This window comes from Sebastes fasciatus, chromosome 12 (assembly GCF_043250625.1).
Source record: "Sebastes fasciatus isolate fSebFas1 chromosome 12, fSebFas1.pri, whole genome shotgun sequence".
NCBI classification, from domain to species: Eukaryota; Metazoa; Chordata; class Actinopteri; order Perciformes; family Sebastidae; genus Sebastes; species Sebastes fasciatus.
The window spans coordinates 20,262,494-20,280,166 of NC_133806.1; the positions used below are offsets into that span (position 1 = coordinate 20,262,494).

The 17,673-nt window shown below is 38.9% G+C and overlaps 2 protein-coding genes across 4 annotated transcripts; both read left to right on the forward strand.

Annotated features, from left to right (window-relative positions):
• On the forward strand, positions 1 to 5,258 carry LOC141779248 (myelin-associated glycoprotein-like). Of its 2 annotated transcripts, none has more exons than XM_074653995.1 (14): positions 1 to 167; positions 735 to 830; positions 1,896 to 1,969; positions 2,079 to 2,468; positions 2,580 to 2,879; positions 3,009 to 3,108; positions 3,244 to 3,279; positions 3,389 to 3,421; positions 3,521 to 3,562; positions 3,765 to 3,791; positions 4,016 to 4,051; positions 4,135 to 4,206; positions 4,330 to 4,357; positions 4,454 to 5,258. In XM_074653995.1, the coding sequence occupies exons 3-14, from the start codon at positions 1,924 to 1,926 to the stop codon at positions 4,514 to 4,516; spliced, it is 1,173 nt and encodes a 390-aa protein (XP_074510096.1). In that variant the 5' UTR covers positions 1 to 167; positions 735 to 830; positions 1,896 to 1,923; the 3' UTR covers positions 4,517 to 5,258. The 2 variants fall into 2 exon arrangements, with proteins under 2 accessions (XP_074510096.1, XP_074510097.1); XM_074653996.1 differs by having other exon boundaries at positions 756 to 830.
• A 3,213-nt stretch (positions 5,259 to 8,471) lies between these two features.
• Positions 8,472 to 17,286, forward strand: LOC141779249 (uncharacterized). 2 transcript variants are annotated; one of them, XM_074653997.1, is made up of 18 exons: positions 8,472 to 8,744; positions 8,848 to 9,231; positions 9,324 to 9,611; positions 9,695 to 9,991; positions 10,899 to 11,276; positions 11,377 to 11,664; positions 11,749 to 12,042; positions 13,117 to 13,152; positions 13,253 to 13,594; positions 13,692 to 13,988; positions 14,094 to 14,190; positions 14,312 to 14,359; positions 14,583 to 14,609; positions 14,686 to 14,733; positions 14,871 to 14,909; positions 15,007 to 15,072; positions 15,177 to 15,210; positions 16,434 to 17,286. In XM_074653997.1, exons 1-18 carry the CDS (start codon positions 8,699 to 8,701, stop codon positions 16,458 to 16,460), a joined length of 3,036 nt encoding a protein of 1,011 aa, XP_074510098.1. In that variant the 5' UTR covers positions 8,472 to 8,698; the 3' UTR covers positions 16,461 to 17,286. The 2 variants fall into 2 exon arrangements, with proteins under 2 accessions (XP_074510098.1, XP_074510099.1); XM_074653998.1 differs by having other exon boundaries at positions 14,689 to 14,733; positions 16,434 to 16,600.
• Positions 17,287 to 17,673: the final 387 nt, after the last annotated feature.

Genomic DNA, 17,673 nt, shown 5'->3' on the forward strand with positions numbered 1-17,673 from the left:
ACACACAAAGAAACTATGAAACTGGTCTGCAATCTTTTCTGTTGCCTCTAGAGTTCAACTGTCAGCTTAACCACAGAATAGCACACCGCACATCATCATTCTCAAGGAGGTGTTTTTTAGTAGAAACAGACGGCTCTGATCAGCCAGAGAGACAGCAGCTTCATCAGGTAAGAACTTTACCTTCTACATCATCGTTTATCAGAGTGTGATGCATCTTTGTTAAAATAGTTATGAGAATCAATAAAAAAAAGAAAAAAAGGCAATTCATATATGAAAGGAACCAATGAAATAAATGATGAATGTATTATGTGTTCACATTAACAATGCCAGTATCCGCTGTATAAATAGATGTCTCTTGCATGTGTGTGCTATTTGAAGAAGTTCCATTCAGCTGTGTTGTAATTTGCATAATGGCAGTGGTAGGTAGTGATTATGGCTTTCTTTTTCATGTAGCTTCTTTTCATTTAAACATCCCACAGTGTTTTACAGCAACAAAACATCAATTTTGGCAATTTTGTACTCAACAGTTTAGTTTATGAGGAGAAAAAATACACTGAAAAATGAATAAAAATATTTTTATTATAAACCTAAGGCCTCTTGAAAGTCAAAAAACACACAACCAAAGGAGAGGTCTACAGTCTATGCACATGGAGATGAGACCACCCTCTGCTTTCCACACCATGAACTTGACTGCCACTGCCTCTACACAAGTACTTTCTTAATTTAGCTTTCAGTGCTTTGTGTTGCCCCCACAGCTCATGTCTTAATGAACTGAACTCCAGGGTAGCAGATACAGACAGCTGTGATCCGCCAGATAGCAGCAAAATCAGGTAAGATTCAGATAACACGTATTTACACTTTAAATGAAGTAGTATATTCAATATATGTGGGCTCGGTATTTGTTTAGCATATTTTGTTTTGGGAGTTTCTGACATACTGCTCGGCAATTCTGGATATTTTGCTTTGAATAAAGTTTTTTCTTTCTCTGTTATTGACGGTATCGTAATTATCAACCTAATTATATTTATTTAATTCTGTCTTACTTTCTGTCATTGAATAGACAGAAAAGAAAGGAAAAAGAGAGTGCAGTCAGTTCACATAATCATATAGTGAATATTTTCAGATTTGCTTCATTAAAATATACATATATCGTATATGAGGACATTCATAATGTCAGTATTCGCATTGTTTCACTTTTGTAATTCGTAGCTTAATTTCATATTTTAACTAGGGCTGTCAATTGATTAGAATATTTAATCGCGATTAATCGCATGATTGTCCACAGTCAATTAATCGCAAATGAATCGCCTATTTTTTATCTGTTCAAAATGTACCTTAAAGGGAGATTTGTCAAGTATTTAATACTCTTATCAACATGGGAGTGGGTAAATATGCTGCTTTACGCAAATGTATGTATATATTTATTATTAGAAATTAATTAACACAAAACAATGACAAATATTGTCCAGAAACCCTCACAGGTAATGCATTTAGCATAAAAAATATGCATAAATCAGAACATGTCAAACTGCAGCCCAACAGGCAACAACAGCTGTCAGTGTGTCAGTGTGCTGACTTGACTATAACTTGCCCCAAACTGCATGTGATTATCATAAAGTGGGCATATCTGTAAATGGGAGACTCGTGGGTACCCAGAAAACCCATTTTCATTCACATATCTTGAGGTCAGAGGTCAAAGAACCCCTTTGAAAATGGTCATGCCACTTTTTCCTCGTCAAAATTTTACCTAAGTTTGGAGCGTTATTTAACCTCCTTCCTCCTGAGTCCACTACAACCTGAAAATCGCAAGTTGCATTAATGCATTATTATTACGTTAACTTTGACAGCCCTAGTTTTAACACTTCATTTTGTTATTCTTTCATTTAACGCCACAGTGTTTTACACCAACAAAACCTCAGAAGTATGGACGAAGAGAGAAGGATGATGATGTTTTGTCTGCTTTTAGCAGGTAATATAATGTGTTTCCTATCTCATTTCTACATACATCCCATTTAAACAAAAAAATCTGTCAAACAAAAGTCATTTCTTTCTTTGTCACTTCAATAACTCTCTTTCAGCTATTAGCAGCCCTGTGTTTACCGGAGAATGGAAGGCGAATGTTGTAAAAGACCTTGACGCCCTGGTCACATCCTGTGTTGTGGTACCCTGTTCATTCACTCATCCTAAAGGAAACCTGCCCGACTCCAGAATCAGAGGGATCTGGCATCGTTCAACTCACCGAGACCAACGCATCTATTACGATGATAAGACGCAGATCTTGGAAAACTTCAGGGGCCGCACACAGTTGTTGGGACATCTGGGTCAGAACAACTGCACCTTAGAAATTATTGAAATCAAAGATCATGACAACGGCCCTTTCTGTTTCCGGATTGAACTAGCTGAGGCTGATTTATCCCCCACCGACAAGTTCTCCTTTGTGGGGGATTGTGTTGCTTTCAGAATGCTCCGTATGTCACCGACTTTACAAAATTTCACAACTCTACACCTTTTTTCTACATTACAATGATTTGTCTCTTATTTATATCTTTATATCTTTATATCTATATTTTCATTTACAGCTGATCCTCCGAATCCTACTCTGGATCACCCAAAGACAGCCATTCAAGGACGTCCCTACACTGTCACCTGCTCAGTCACCCATACCTGCCCCTCCCATGTGCCTAAACTCACATGGACCAGGGACACTAAAGATGATGAGGTGATTGAGGTCCACAGAGAAAATCGTTTTGGCTACTGGGAGGCAAAGTCCATCCTGACGTTCACCCCTGGGAAGGAAGACGACCACCGTGAGGTCACCTGCACAGCACATTTTAATGGAGGGAAGACGTCCTCTAAAATGTTGACTCTCTATGTAAAACGTGAGATCTTTTCACTCTGTTGTTGAATTCTGAAGATGTTCTTTATTTGAAGTTTATATCCTGATTGTTGTGCTCTTCTCATTGTGCAATGTAAAGGAAGAACGGCCCTTATACTTTGTCTATTTGCAGGTTCAGAAAACTACAACCACATCATCATTCCCACAGTGGTGGCGATCGGTATGGCCGGGATCTTTGCAGTCTTCTGCATTTTAATGGTGAAAAAATACAAGTGAGTAGGGCAGTACACTGACATCAGATAAATAATAACATTTTTGAGCAGAAAATTATTTTTCGTGCATATGTTCCTATGTTTAACTCAGTATGTTCTCCTCAATAAAATGTCATTTTTCTCTGTCTGCTCAAGGAAACGCATTACAGAGCTCCAAAGTGGGGATGGCAGGTAAAAATGTAGTAAAGCAGATTCAGTTTATAGAGCTACAGTACACTAATATCATGTGATCTCAATCATTTTCCATTCATCAAAATGTAATTTTCTGTATCACATTTAGCATGTGGAACCGGATGTCCCGGCTGTCTCGCAGGTGAGGGAAAAAAAGTGGTTATTTGTCCTTTCTCATCCAACACTAATCACAGGAATTTTTAATTGTACCGATGTGTAATTTAATCTGTGAAACTTTCAGGATTCGTTCTGATGGCCCAGGACCATCTCGTTCTGATCAAAGGTCTTTATCTCTCTAAATACTCTCTGACATTTTAGTGACTAGCTCTGTACTCTCCCTGCAGCTTTTTAGAGACCGCTTAATGTTTGGCATCACTGTAATTTGCAGAAGTTTGGTGATGTGTTGGATTTCTTGATAAGATGTATGCTTCTATTTGTATGCCTCACAACATTTGCATAGTTTCTGTTCTTCTTTTTATGTACAGAAGGTCTATTTGGAGCAGATTTTCAAGGTAAGACATGAAAAACATTGAGGGTGGCATGCCTTCATAGGGTTTTTTTTTTTCCATCATGTGGTTGTTTTCACAGTTCAAACACACGTTGGTATTTACAGATAAATTAAATATAACTTTTGATAATGCATTTTATTATAATGTAACTAGTATATCTGTGTTTTATTTTCTGCATTAAAATGTCAATTATTTATATTACATTATGTGTTTTTTCTCTGTAACAGAAGGCCTAGAGGGGACACGGTGGATTTGACTCCTATGTAAGTGTGTTAAATGTAAGAAAATTAAAAGTATGTAATTGTGGTTTTCTGAGCCGTGTAATGATGAGAATTTTAATCCTTAGGCCCAAAGACGTGAATTCAAAATCCTGTGATGACCAGAAAGTCTTCAAGGCTCGTTTCCCGTCCCCCAAAAGGTACTTGGCTTACTCCTCTTGAACCTGAGCAGTTGATAAAATATAGATATTGTCGTACAAAAATGTCTTACGTCATTAATTTTCTGTCTTCTTGTTATTGCTGTTCTTGTTAATGGGCTTCAGCCAGCGCAAATCCCAAAACAACCAAGAGGTACTATTAAATCGCCAATGATTTATTCCTAAGAATTACATACAGAACAGTGGCACTATCAACATCTGTAACAATAACAACTTTAATGTCTCACAGGACCTTGATGACGGTGACGATTACATGAACACTGCAGATCTCAACGTCTACGGAAACATCTGAACGCCCATAATGATCATTTGTATAAAGAAAATCTCATGACTGCGGTTTTGTTATACATGACTGCTATGGTATTCTCTCCTATCAAGCAAAATGATTTAGTTCTGTCTCTGATGATTTGATCATATTTAGGGAAAGTGAAATGTATTTCGAATATATATTATTCAGAACATTTATTATTGAATGTCTACCATTAGAATGACTTCTGCAGAGCAGTATGTATGCAACTTTGTTCAGCCAGGGAATTTGTTTGTTTAGGCATGATGTCACCATTGCTGGGCCTGAAACATAACCAAAATGACACAGAGATGTTTAATTAAATACAGTACCAAAGGCAATAAATTAAGAAAATAAGAATAAATGGAATCGTTTGACATTTTTGGCAAATACCCTTGTTCACTTTGTTGCTGAGAGTTAGATGAGAAGATCGACACCACACTCATAGCCGAGAGTGGTGTCGATCTTTTCTTGGAAAAAAGGTGAATTGTGTTATTGTTGTAAAAAAAAAAAAAAAAAAGAAGTATTTCCCCAAATGTCAAACCATTTCTTTAAATAATTTAAATACTTATGCACATACATACACTCATACTGGTGTCTTTGATATCTCACGGTCATTAACACAATTAGAAGAAAAAATATGGCTTTATAATGGGAAGGGCTGTTTGTATGGAGAATCAAGGACATGATTTACTGCAAAAAAAAAAAAAAAAAAAAAGATCGAAATGGTAAAATTGATTTGATTGTATATTGTAAGTGTTTTTTTAATTTTGTCATTAATATGTTTTAATATAATTAATTGTAAGTGTTTTTAGAATAATTGGGTTTTTACACAAGACTTGGGCAATGACTTTCACAGCAAGCAGCCCTCCTTGTGGTTTGCAAATAGTACCCTCTGCCTACATTTTAGTGGGAGGTTTCTAATCATGATGAGTTCTTAGGGAAGTGGGAGGTTTCTTATCATGATGAGTTCTTAGGAACTTTAAAAAGTGGTGAAACTCATCATAAACATTCAACTCTGGAGGTAAGTCATTCAGATTTTTAAGAAATAGTAAAAAAAAAAGAAGCTTTCCTTTTTCCTGCATTTTACAACTTAGGTTGCCATTAAGTGAATTTAAAATTAATTTATCAAAACATATTGAAGTACGTATCATATTGTGACATTATTGCCTCCTCAACATGTTGTTGAGCACAGAGTTAGATTTTTAGCAGAAATCTGAGTCAGTTTCGACATTATTCAAGTACAGGAAACAGTATTTGCATGTTGCTAAAATATCTTTATTTAGAAACAATTTAGAAACGCGTTTAAATTCTGATTCCTGTCGTGGGGGAAATACAAAATATGACAACACAAAATAATTTCTCTTTAGGCTGAGATCATAATTTTCTTGTTACTAGGAGTTTTCTGAAATCAAGAATGTTTTTCTTGAAGACAAAATCTACCTTGTTCTGCTTTTTTATACAACAAATTACCACAGACTGGCCTAAATTTAGAATATTCAAAACGTTAACTGCTTTAGAAGCGAAGAATTATCTCAGTATGCTGAAATAATGCTTTCTTGCTCTAGAAACAACATAATGTGGTTTGTTTTAAACAGTATTTAGGTTGAGTTTTTAGTCTATCTATAGCAAACCATATCATTAACGTAATCTATATGTATTTTTATATTCTTTGTCTGCAACTCTTTTGTCATTGCTATCTAGTTTTGCCAGTATGTATATTATATAATGTATATTATATTTTAGGTTTCCTTGTTTAATTAAAAAAATAAATATATAAAAGATTGAAAGTGATGTTTTTTTTCCAGTACATGCACACAATGTAGCAGACAAACACTGTTATTGTGTTATTTATCAGTAAAGATGAAATCATATGATATTTGGGCTGTTTGTGTACAAACAAGTTGTAACTCTCCTCCCTTTTTTTGTTGGGTTTGTTTTTCTTTTCCAAAAACCTGAGGCCTGTTTCACAAAACCAAGATAACAAATTAAGCCAGGGTTTTCCAGTTATCCTGGCTCAGTTTAGCCTTGACTGGGTTTCACGAACGCAGTGGCACATTAGTTAACGTGGAGAATTATTCTGTGCAGCTAGCCTGCTCCAGACCAGACTAACAGCCAGGCTTTATTTATCCTGGTGCTTTATCTGTTCAGTCAGCAGCCACTCCGATCAGAAACCACTGTGTCTTTTACAGTTAGTCCCTGACCTTATGCATGTATTTTGCCTTATTCTTATTAGCCTGCATTAAAATACCGTATTTTAATGCAGGCTAATAAAAATAAGTACTAACTGAATACATACCATCATTCAGTTAAGTACTATTATTTTAACATTGTGATCATCATTCATTTTTATTTTTATAATCATTCATGTGATAGTCATTATTACGGTTATATTGTGTTTATGAAGACTGCTGTTCATATTGTTGTTAGAGGTTTGATGAATATATTATTGATTAGAAATGTGCTGCTAAAGTTCACCGGACCAGTAGCTATATAGTGTTCTGTATATTATATAGTGTACTGTATATTCATGAAACAACAGGGAGAGGACACCACAATGCTTTGACCTTTTATTTTACTTGGATCACTGGTCTGCTGGGGGAGAAAGCAATGATTAATGATTAATGATTAATACATCCTGTTACTGTGTATACTTACAGTGTACATTGAAATGATCACTTCCTTCTCTTTCTAATCCCCTACATGTGTATTGTTAAGTGTGTGCTGTACAGACATCTGAGTTTGTGAATTCTGTAAAACACATATCAGTTTTCTTAATTCTGCATGGTGTGGATGTCCTACACATAACACTCACTACGTTGCCAGGCTGCTTTCAGGCTGTACAGTATATCTGGGTCCTGTTAAAAATGATGTTTTCCATGAGCACCACATCACTGACTTCTTATCCATTATGGACTAAATAAGTATTTCCATTGACATAGGCTACATCCAGCCTTCTTTCTTTCTTTCTTTCTATATAAATAAAGGTAGTACAGGGCAGACCATGCGCAATTCCTGCTGTGCTAATTAATATGTGTTGTAAAGAATTGACAAACCGTCAGATGTCTGTAGGCATATAGCACACACTTAAAAAAGCAAATATAGTTTGAAAAGGTGCAAATATCAATGAAAAAAGTGATTTATTTAAAAAGAGTCAACGTTTAAAACCACAAAAAAAACCTGCAGGACTTGGACCGAGATATGGAGATAAAAAGACAGACATTGAGGAAATTAGAAGGAGAAGTACGTGATCATTCCAGTGCACACTGTAAGCATGTACAGTATGTAACATAATGTATAAATCCTTGTTATATATACAGTATATGGTATCGTCGTATTCTATCATTGTGGATTAGAGGTTGTAATTCATCTTCATAGTAAATTTCCTAAATAATATGTTAACTTTCACTGTTCACTTTTAAGGTGAAGTGAAAGTAACTCCTTGAATGGTTTACTGTCTATGACAGTTTCAGTTAACAGCAGTGGTATTTTTAGGCCACTTACTTACTGAGTCGGTCCGCTTTGTCTGCTACGTTTTTATCTCACTGTTTTATTACAGCAGCCGACAGCCGTGTCTCCTTTTCTACAAATGAGATGCTTAACTTCCTCGTAATCTTCCATTAAAAACTGTTTCTCACTGGGTTTAAAGTGCGCGGAACACGTTTACTCCATTCCAGCATTAGTAAATCTGCGATTGACCTCGTGGTCTATTGAGGAAAGCAGTGAACCCGCATCTATCTGAATTACTTACACCTGGCTCAACCTAGTCGCTCCTCCTCAGCCTGGCTTGGCCTTCGGGAAACAAATTAAGCCAGGATGAACTGACTGCTCAACCCTCGCTTACTCTCTTATCCTGGATATCTTTATTCTGCTTTTGTGAAACAGGCCCTTGTTCTGGTTGAATAAGTTGGCAGAAAATATGGGTGTGGCCTTTAAAGTGACACTTCACCCAAATACATCTGCAGATATTCACCCGCTGTAGACTTGAAAGTTGGCTTTCTTGAGCTTGAAACATACAAGACAGGAAATCATCTTGGTTCTGCTGCTTGAGTACCCCTTTAACATTGGATATATCAGATTTGTTTTATGGGAAATTAATATGAAAAATAATCAGATTAATTCTATTCTATACCATTTCTCAATGCATAATGTTCATTTTTAATTTTGTAGGTGTGTGGTACCATTTACATGATGTCTGGATTTGGCCATTTTCTCCTGAGCTCCTGTATTCTAGGTAATGCAATTTGGTTCTTTTCAATTTGTGTTAAACATATAAACACTGACCTAATCTTTCCTTTTTTTTTTTATTTTACTTTTGCATATTGGTGCTCTTGCAGGATCCATTTTCTGCAGCTCCATTGCTTGGCATGTAAAGATACCAAGCAATATCAAAGGATTGGTGGGCTCCTGCCTTGTCATCCCTTGCACTTTTGACTACTATCGGTATCCACCTCACAAACCAGATCGTGTGGTTTGGTACCAGTATGTTGACCGAGGATATCCTGTAGTTTATGACGATTGGCACCCAAATGATGTCCTTTCCATGTTTTATGGAAAGACACGGGTATTTACTTCTACATACAAGAAGATATGCAGTCTTGAAATCAAGCCAGTGACGAAGCGTCACCACAGACAGAAGATTTACCCCTGGGTAGATCCAGAGAATGTTGGGAAAACCACCTACCGATTCTTTGATACAACCGTAACAATTGAAGTAGTGGGTAAGTAATCATGGCGAGCTTAGAAAAAGATACATTTTTAGATGGATGTATATTCATTTCCATCAATAATTGTCCACATTTCCTTTGTAAAGACAGGGCAGACACACCGTCTATTATGATCTCTGGAAGCATGACGGTTGGAGAACCCGTGACAGTGCAATGCACTGTTTACCACACCTGTTCCACTTATCCACCCACCCTGAGTCTCAACATCCCACTGCGAAGCCACAGTCTAACTCACAGCTCCATGTCTGATGGCACATCCAAAACTACCTTGACGACCACATTGAACATTGAGAGAGACCACCAAACTGTGGAGTGCTCTGTCCGACACTATGGCGGTCTCACTGCAAAGGCCTCTCAAACCTTAAATGCACAATGTACGTGATGGATATGTAAGATTTAAACCAATTTTATTTCACGCTGACGTAAACATTTTTAACATTTGCCATTTGTATCTTAGGCACCTATTCACCCTTGACTATCAGCCGTACATCAGACGAATTTCTTGAGGGACAGGCAAGCGGAGTTACCTGCACTTCCTCATACACATGCCCCAAACATATACCAACTCTCACATGGAACTATGGTAGCATGCCGGCCTCCACCGATACCAGCAAGACTGGAGCCGCTGAGTGGAGGACTGTCTCCAAACTGACGTTCACAGCATCAGCTAACGACCACGGACGATCTCTGACATGCCATGCACGATTCACTGGGGCACAGACGACGGAAAAGAGCATCACCCTACGAGTAAAGAGTGAGTAGAAATAATAATACATTTAACAGCCTTTATAGCACTCATATGCCGGAACTGCATCTCATCTGCATCACCAGCAAAGTCTGCAATAGAACTGAAATGTAATTTACTCTTCATGTTTCGCCAACCCTCTGCTAGTGCTGCAGTGTCTATTTATGTCTCTCTTTCTTAAAAAAATAATAATAATATTTAGAAGATCAAATGTCACATGACCATAACATCATTTCCAGTGCTGGCTTGTTTGTGGCCAAAAACTGTATTTAGTTTAAAGGAAAATACCACAACATTTGTTATGATTGGTCAAAAGTCTTGAAATTTGGTACAGACATACTTTGGCCAAGTATCTAACTATACAACTGACATTTTAAGATCACAGGAAAAATCACACCATTAATAGCCAAAGTCAGGATTTAGGAAAAATATGAAAAAATGCTTTGTGTTTCTTAAATGTTTTCCATATGAAGTATTTTGTCCACACTGCATATGTGTGCATATCTTTAATTTTCTACTTGTTATGAGTTCATAGATACCAAATACATTATTTTGCTACTTGTAGTTTCTGAGATACAGCCATTTTCTTATCATACTATATTTAGTATTTGCGCACATGGAACTACTGTTTTTTAATATAATGGACTAAATTGCGAAAACAGTAGTCCCATGTGCCCAAAGACTAGATATAATATGATACGGAAAAACTCAAAACGGTTACAAAAAGATTTTTAAACTTTCTTCACATCCCAGAGAACACTTCCACCAAAGGAAATAAAAAAATAAAAACTGGCACAAAACGATACTTCTGTTGCACGAAGTGAAATACTGCATCCTTTATCTTCCTTTTGCTTCTGAAAGTCATTCAAATGAAATAATCATCTCTTCATTTCTTCAACGTTTCCTCTTTTTACAGGAAACATGCTCTCTCGGGGCTGGTCCTTCACCACCCCCAGAAGTATCACCGGCATGAAAGGCTCATGCATCATCATTCCTTGCACATTCACCTACAGTATCGCCAAGCCCGCTGACCTCCGAGTTATATGGTACTTGTTCCAGAGCAACGGGTACCCACCTGTATTTGACGAAAGACAGAATGTTATTAGCAAGTTTAACGGGATAACCATTTTGATTGGATCTGTCGGGGAGGGGAATTGTAGTCTTAAAATCGAGAGGCTGGAGATGTCGCACAACCAGGACAGACTTTTCCCATGGGTAGACAAGAACCCTATCACCTCCTACCACAGCCTGGGTCATGCATTATATGATAAAACTTCTCAACTTATTGTATTAGGTAAGTATCTGGATGCATTCATTCCACAATTTTAGTCAACTCAATCCAAATTCCAAGACAGGCAGTTTTCCAAATGTCTAATCTAGCTTTGATTTTATAGACCGCGCACAGGAACCGCAGTTGAGCATCATTGGTATCCCCAGGGTGGGAGAGGAGAGTACAGTGTCCTGCAATGTGCGCCATACATGTCCCTCTACTCCCCCCACCCTGACCCTAAATGGTGTACCTGGAAAAGACGTCATTACGGACACTCTGGTGTCTGATGGGATTTGGGAAAGGACAGTGGAGCGAACTTGGGCTGTCAAAGAGGAGGACAAGAGTGTGAAGTGTACTGTGCGCTACCGTGGTGGTCAGGAAGCTACAAGTGAGCTCAAGCTGAATGTTGAATGTGAGTACAATGTGAGACGATGTGTTGATTAAAATGAAAATGCTCCTGTTTAGATTCAAGCCTCACTATCTCATTTCTGCTCAGGTCCATACGACAAGATCACAATGACTGAGCGGCCAGGCGAGGTGACGGAGGGTGTGGCAAAGAGTTTCATTTGTTCGGTTTCGTACAAGTGTAAGAAAAATAAACCAACCATCGCGTGGAACTACGAAGACATGCAGAGTTCGTTAAAAACCAAAGAGATCTCCAGCAACACCTATAACACAGTGTCAAATCTAACCTTTATTGGTTCTCTTGGGGATGACGGTAAATCTTTGACCTGCACTGCTCAGTTTGGTACTGGGGAGACTTCAGACTCTGAAACCCTTCATATAAAAAGTGAGTTCCTACATGTCGTACACAGTGGTCACTTAAAGGAATTGTTCAAGATGTTGGAAGCTATTCTTATTATTTATACTGTTAAAGGACCAGTGTGTAACATTTCGGTTGATCTATTAGCAGAAATGGAATATAATATTCATAACTATGTTTTCATTAATGTATAATCACCTGAAACTAAGAATCGTTGTGTTTTCGTTAACTTAAAATTAGCCCTTCGTATCTACATAGTTCTCACGTTCTCCGACAGCTGCGGTAACATGAGCCGCAGTGTGCAAAACCGTGGTACCGCCGGCCGCCATCTGACTTCCATTGCTCCTAAAGTAGTGTTATTATGGTAAGGATGGCCTCTGAGTGAGACAAACTGCGTTACCACGGTTTTGCACTCAGGGGCTTACGCTTACAGCAATCTTGGAAAGGGAGGAGTGAGTGGACTCAGTTGGTTGCACTCTGCAACCACACCACTAGATGTCGCCAAATCCTACCCACTGTACCTTTAAATATGAAGCCACAGCCAGTTAGCTTAGCTTAGCACAAAGACTGGAAACAGGGGGAAAAGTTAGCCTGGCTCTATCCGAACTCCAAAGGTAACAAAATCCACCTTTCGACACCTCTACAGGTTACTGATTAACATATTATGTCTAGTTTGTTTAATCTGTACAAAAACTGAAGAGCAAAAACAACAATTTACTATTTTACATGGGGTAATGTGCCGGACTATTTATTGCCGGCAGTCTCAACTAGTTGCCTGGCAACTGCTCAGAGCCAAGAACAAGTTTTTGCACTTTGATTATATGGATGAAAAAGAATATAATGTGTTATCTATGAGCTTTAGATGTGCTGCTTGGCAGATTTTGTTACCATTTGACAGAGCATGCTAGCTGTTTTCAGTCTTTATGCAAAACTAATCTAAACTGCCTTACATTTAACGGACAGATGTGGGAGTTGTATCAATCTTCTCATAATCTCTGCCAGAAAGCAAACAAGAATATTTCCAAAAAATGTCAAAGTTTTGCTCTAACAACTGAAGAAGATCTAACTGATAATTGCTTGCTGTGTTGTTGTTTTTTCCAGAATATGAGAGACCAGTTGATCCATATGAAAATGACAGTGGGTGGACGTCTCAATTCTCTCATCCTATTGCCATGTTGTGTCACAAGTGGATTGATTACTATAGACATCCCATCATGGCTTGTTTCTCTCTCTACAGCGCTCCACGTTCAGCCCGCTGACGTCCCTTTCAGATTCAGCGCCCTGACCCGCTCCTGTGTGGTGATTCCCTGCAGCTTCCCGTACCAGGAGGATGAGCCAGTAACGCGTGGCATCTGGTCCAAAAAAACTGGGGATGTCATCTACCACAATGCCCAAAGCTATGTGGTTGATCATTTCAAAGGCCGCACCAGAATATTGGGAGATCTGAATGAGGGAAACTGCTCATTAGAGATCGATGACATTAAGCCCTTTGACAATGGGCCCTTCTGTTTCCATGCAGAGAGAGGAAATAATGACAAACGAAGATTCAACAATAGCTGCGTATTTATTGTTATGAAAGGTCTGGAATTACCACTAATTATTCCTTTTATTCAAATGTGCCATCTGTTTGCTTTCTAATCGACAAAAGTACTGTGCTTTGTGTTTCACATGCTCAGCGTCCCCAGAAAAACCAGTGATGACCTCAGTTCCAGCAGAAGTCGATGCCGGCTCAACGATTACCGTCTCGTGTTCTGTTACGCACACTTGTCCATCACATCCTCCGGTGTTCACATGGAGTGTCCCCAACCTCACCAGCGAGGTCGCGCACACCTGGATGCCGCAGGGCATCTGGGAGACGACCTCCACGATCACTTTCATGGCTGCTGGAGGAGACGGGGTCAAAAGCCTAACCTGTACTGCCATTTTCTGGCGTGGCAAGCAGCGAGCCGGCACAGTCGAGCTGACTGTGAAGGGTCAGAGCCACAACATTCATCTGTTTTATGTCTCGTAATTCTATCATACATTGTGTGTTAACCTTAATACATTTGCATGAGCCTTACATGTTCCTAAATCACCAGGATCCAGTTCTCGGCCAGTAGCCATTGCGGTGTCGGCTCTAGTCCTTATTGTGATCATCCTAGCTGCAGTGTTTGGAGTGGTCTTCTATAGGAGAAGGTAAATACATGTCAATTTAAAATGTGACAATAACGTAGACGGGTAATAACAGTGCTATTGATGCTATTAGTTGTTTGTTCAATGTAAAAGTCACATTTACTTTAATGTTTTAAAACAACAGGAAGCGCTCTGACAACTCGCTGAGACCACCACCTCGACCAGAGAAAAGGTAAACCTAAATGTGTAATGATGACATCACTGATGAATAGAGTTCAATCAGAAACACTTGTGTCAAGGAAATGACCATTTATAACAAATGGTTACTGTATATGTTAATAGTAAGAAAGGTTAGATTATAGGTGCGTTTGTCAGCAGACTGCTTGCTTTACAAACTGGACAAGTACAGTAGACCTATAATACTGAAAAGTAATATCACTGTGTTCTCCTTACAGGAGGTCCATTTGGAGCAGATTTTCCCAGTAAGAACACCCAACGCAACATTCACTTTTAATCCCCAGATGAAGTGCCTAATGTATACATTTCTACCCTTTTCAGTAGAGTAGAGGATGGCCGTGTTGGGTGGAAAAGAGAGAGCGAACCCAGGTTGGTGTTTTTTTTTACATTTTACCATTCTCACCAACAGTTTAATTTAGAAACAGCAGGTTTTCAATCAATTGGAAAAAATACCATTTGAAAATCTCCATTAATACAAATAACATATGTATTACCTACCCTTGCAGAAACCAAGGCAACACTGTAAACCTCAGTGCTGGCTATTTGTAAGTGTCTATCAATGCTCCCCTACCACATCACACAGCCCTAATAGTAAGCACAGACCAAAATCTGATATTGTGTGATTCCCTCCTCCTCCCATAGAAACAACACCACCACTGTAACCTGTGACAGTCAAATCTCCAAACAACGCTTCCCATCCCCAAAGGAGTGAGTTTTACAGCTGTTCTTAACTCTTTTAAATGGCATACCACTGAGTCTCAGTTAGTTGTACATTAATTATCTGCTTTCTTTCTTTCATCTGTTTGATCTAGTAACCGGAGACCTCCTCGCTCTGTCAGGCCTGAGGTTAGTAGTGCCATGGCGAGCAGTAATGCCATTGCTTCTTATTTCTGTCTATTCATGTTTCCCAACTGACCAATACATCCGACCAAGAATCCCATAACACGTTTTTAAACAATCTCACCTTTCTCTAACCTTTATGAAAAAAGTGATGATGTTAACAACCACAGCTTTACACAGGTTTCTGTGTAGATTCTCAGCTACTCTGGTCGTGGTATATCTAGAAGTGCTTAGGCAACCTTTAGATTCTTGAAGACATTTTGCCTTTCATCCAAGACGCTTCCTCAGTTCTTAATGAAGGTGTCATCATGATTCAATGCGTTCTCATCCCAGCTCGTCATTTACTGACGCCTTGTCAAACACCACCTGTTGTGAAGTAAACAAAAACACGTGCTTGGGTTCAATAAAATCACTATAGTTTTAGGTTTAGGAAAAACCAACATGGTCGGGCTTAAAACTATTACGTTCACACAGTGAAAATGACACTGAACGTGGTGAACACAGAAGATGAATGAACAGCTGATTTTCCAACAGCGCTCTCCTGGGTGAAAGCCTTGCGTTTGTTGGACCCATCAACTTCCCCCTTCACCCGCCCAGGGTGTGTCATTTCGCTCTTAAAGCGACGCCATACTCACGTCGCACTTTCCCTGAGCGTTTAATATTGACGGGTTTACATTGAAGTCAATGGAAAGCTCGGTGCATCTCATGCCGGTGCTAAAGGGTGACTTGTGCTTCGGTATCTAATGCCAACGGCCGTGACAAAGCGTTGGTATCTGACACCCTGGGAATGAGAACGGACTGTATGATTCTACTGACGTGCTTGTCGGATGGTCGAACATCTGAAACTCTGTCACCTTTCCGATGTAGGAATGGGGGGCCTGCATCTGACAAATTGTTACTTTCCAAAACTGTCAATCTGACAAGCACGCCCTTTGGATAAAAGGCAAAACTTCTTCACGAATCTAAAGCAAGTCTGTTTGCCTGTGACTTAGCACTTTTAGTCCCTGAGGGTAGTTTGTCTAATCCACAGTATTGAAATAATGCAGTAATATTAATATTGTAGCAATTCACCCTATGATCAGTGATCAATCAACAGATTCCAACTGAAAAGCAAAATTTAATAGAAAGCACCCAGGAGTCACCATAGCAAGATCCCAAGTACTTGCCTCACCAGAAACAAAAGTATATGAGATTGTAATTCATTCCAATTTACTTCAAATTTGTTACAGGATTACCATGTGTACGGCAACTACTGAGTTCTTCGAGACATCTCGGAAACATCACATGCTTCCAGGACCACATTGTCGTTATTATACAAACTACACAGTACATGTTCGCATGTGGGGGAAAGTAATGTTGGTCGTTTTTGTCGATGTTGCTTTTAAACTTGCTTTATTTAAAGGTGCAATGTTAAAAATATTGCCAGAGTCATAGACTGTATATAAGAAGTGGATGTGGTCACCGTGACGTCACCCATTTCGTTTTGAAGCCTCGAGTTTGCATCGCTATCTTCGTTTTTGGCCGTTGCCATCTTCATTTTTTTATATTATTAAAGGTTATAATTAACTTTCATGAACTGAAAACACACTGTGAAAGGGTTAAAGTTGTAAGATGAAAACACGGACAACTCCCAGACCGGAAAACACCGTGGTGTCGACGATGAGGATGAACGAAAAACACGAGTCGTTCCCTTGTCTCTGTCATCCCGGACCCAAGCCAATATACAAACTATCAAAACGTACATGGACCATACGGCCCCCGGTTAGTGGCACAGTAAACACACATATGGCTACTAGGTCGACGCCACATGTGAAGATTATAAGATAGCAGTGTTATTTTGACCGGCTCTCAGAGTTTCAGCAGTTTCGTAGAATTTTGTGTATTCTTGCCCTGTTGTTAGTCAGTAGGTGGCTTCTTTTTTTTTAACTGATGACTGTAAATTTAGATTGTATGGACTTTGTGGAAGAGGTGAAATGCTGCTCCATATTTCTTTGGAGCATCTGGCCAGGGATTACACAGTGAATCTTTAAAGAATGTATATCAGCTGTCAAATAAGCATAATAATAAATACGATTTTCTCTCCTTTTGACTCATTTGTTTTTGTTGTGCATACTTAACTCCAAAGTGATCTTGTTTATTGTCTTCTAAACACTTGAGAGGGAGGTAGTTGTTAACAAGATGTAACTGGCTGATCTACAATCCTGCCAGGTGGCCCCACCCACTCCTATATGACAGTATTATGAGCAGGTGTGGGAAGCCACACACCTGGAGCTGATCTCCTCATCATGGGAGAATAAAGGACGATCGGAGACATCATTTTGTGTGGCACATGCAGCGAGTGAGGAGCTCTCAGTCTCTCAGAAACATGGTGGCTGCACTCAGGGCAGACAGGTGTTGGCGATCGGAGCAGAGGGAAAGTTTAGCAGGGAAGTTGTCTAGTGGGTTACATTTTGCTAATGAATAAACTTT

Coding starts and splice junctions, on each gene's coding strand:
- LOC141779248 (XM_074653995.1), top strand. CDS start 1,924: ATGGACGAAGAGAGAAGGATGATGATGTTTTGTCTGCTTTTAGCAG. Junction 3,563..3,764: donor CCATCTCGTTCTGATCAAAG/GTCTTTATCTCT, acceptor TTTTATGTACAG/AAGGTCTATTTGGAGCAGAT. Junction 4,358..4,453: donor AATCCCAAAACAACCAAGAG/GTACTATTAAAT, acceptor AATGTCTCACAG/GACCTTGATGACGGTGACGA.
- LOC141779249 (XM_074653997.1), top strand. CDS start 8,699: ATGATGTCTGGATTTGGCCATTTTCTCCTGAGCTCCTGTATTCTAG. Junction 8,745..8,847: donor CCTGAGCTCCTGTATTCTAG/GTAATGCAATTT, acceptor GTGCTCTTGCAG/GATCCATTTTCTGCAGCTCC. Junction 13,989..14,093: donor AGTCGAGCTGACTGTGAAGG/GTCAGAGCCACA, acceptor CTAAATCACCAG/GATCCAGTTCTCGGCCAGTA.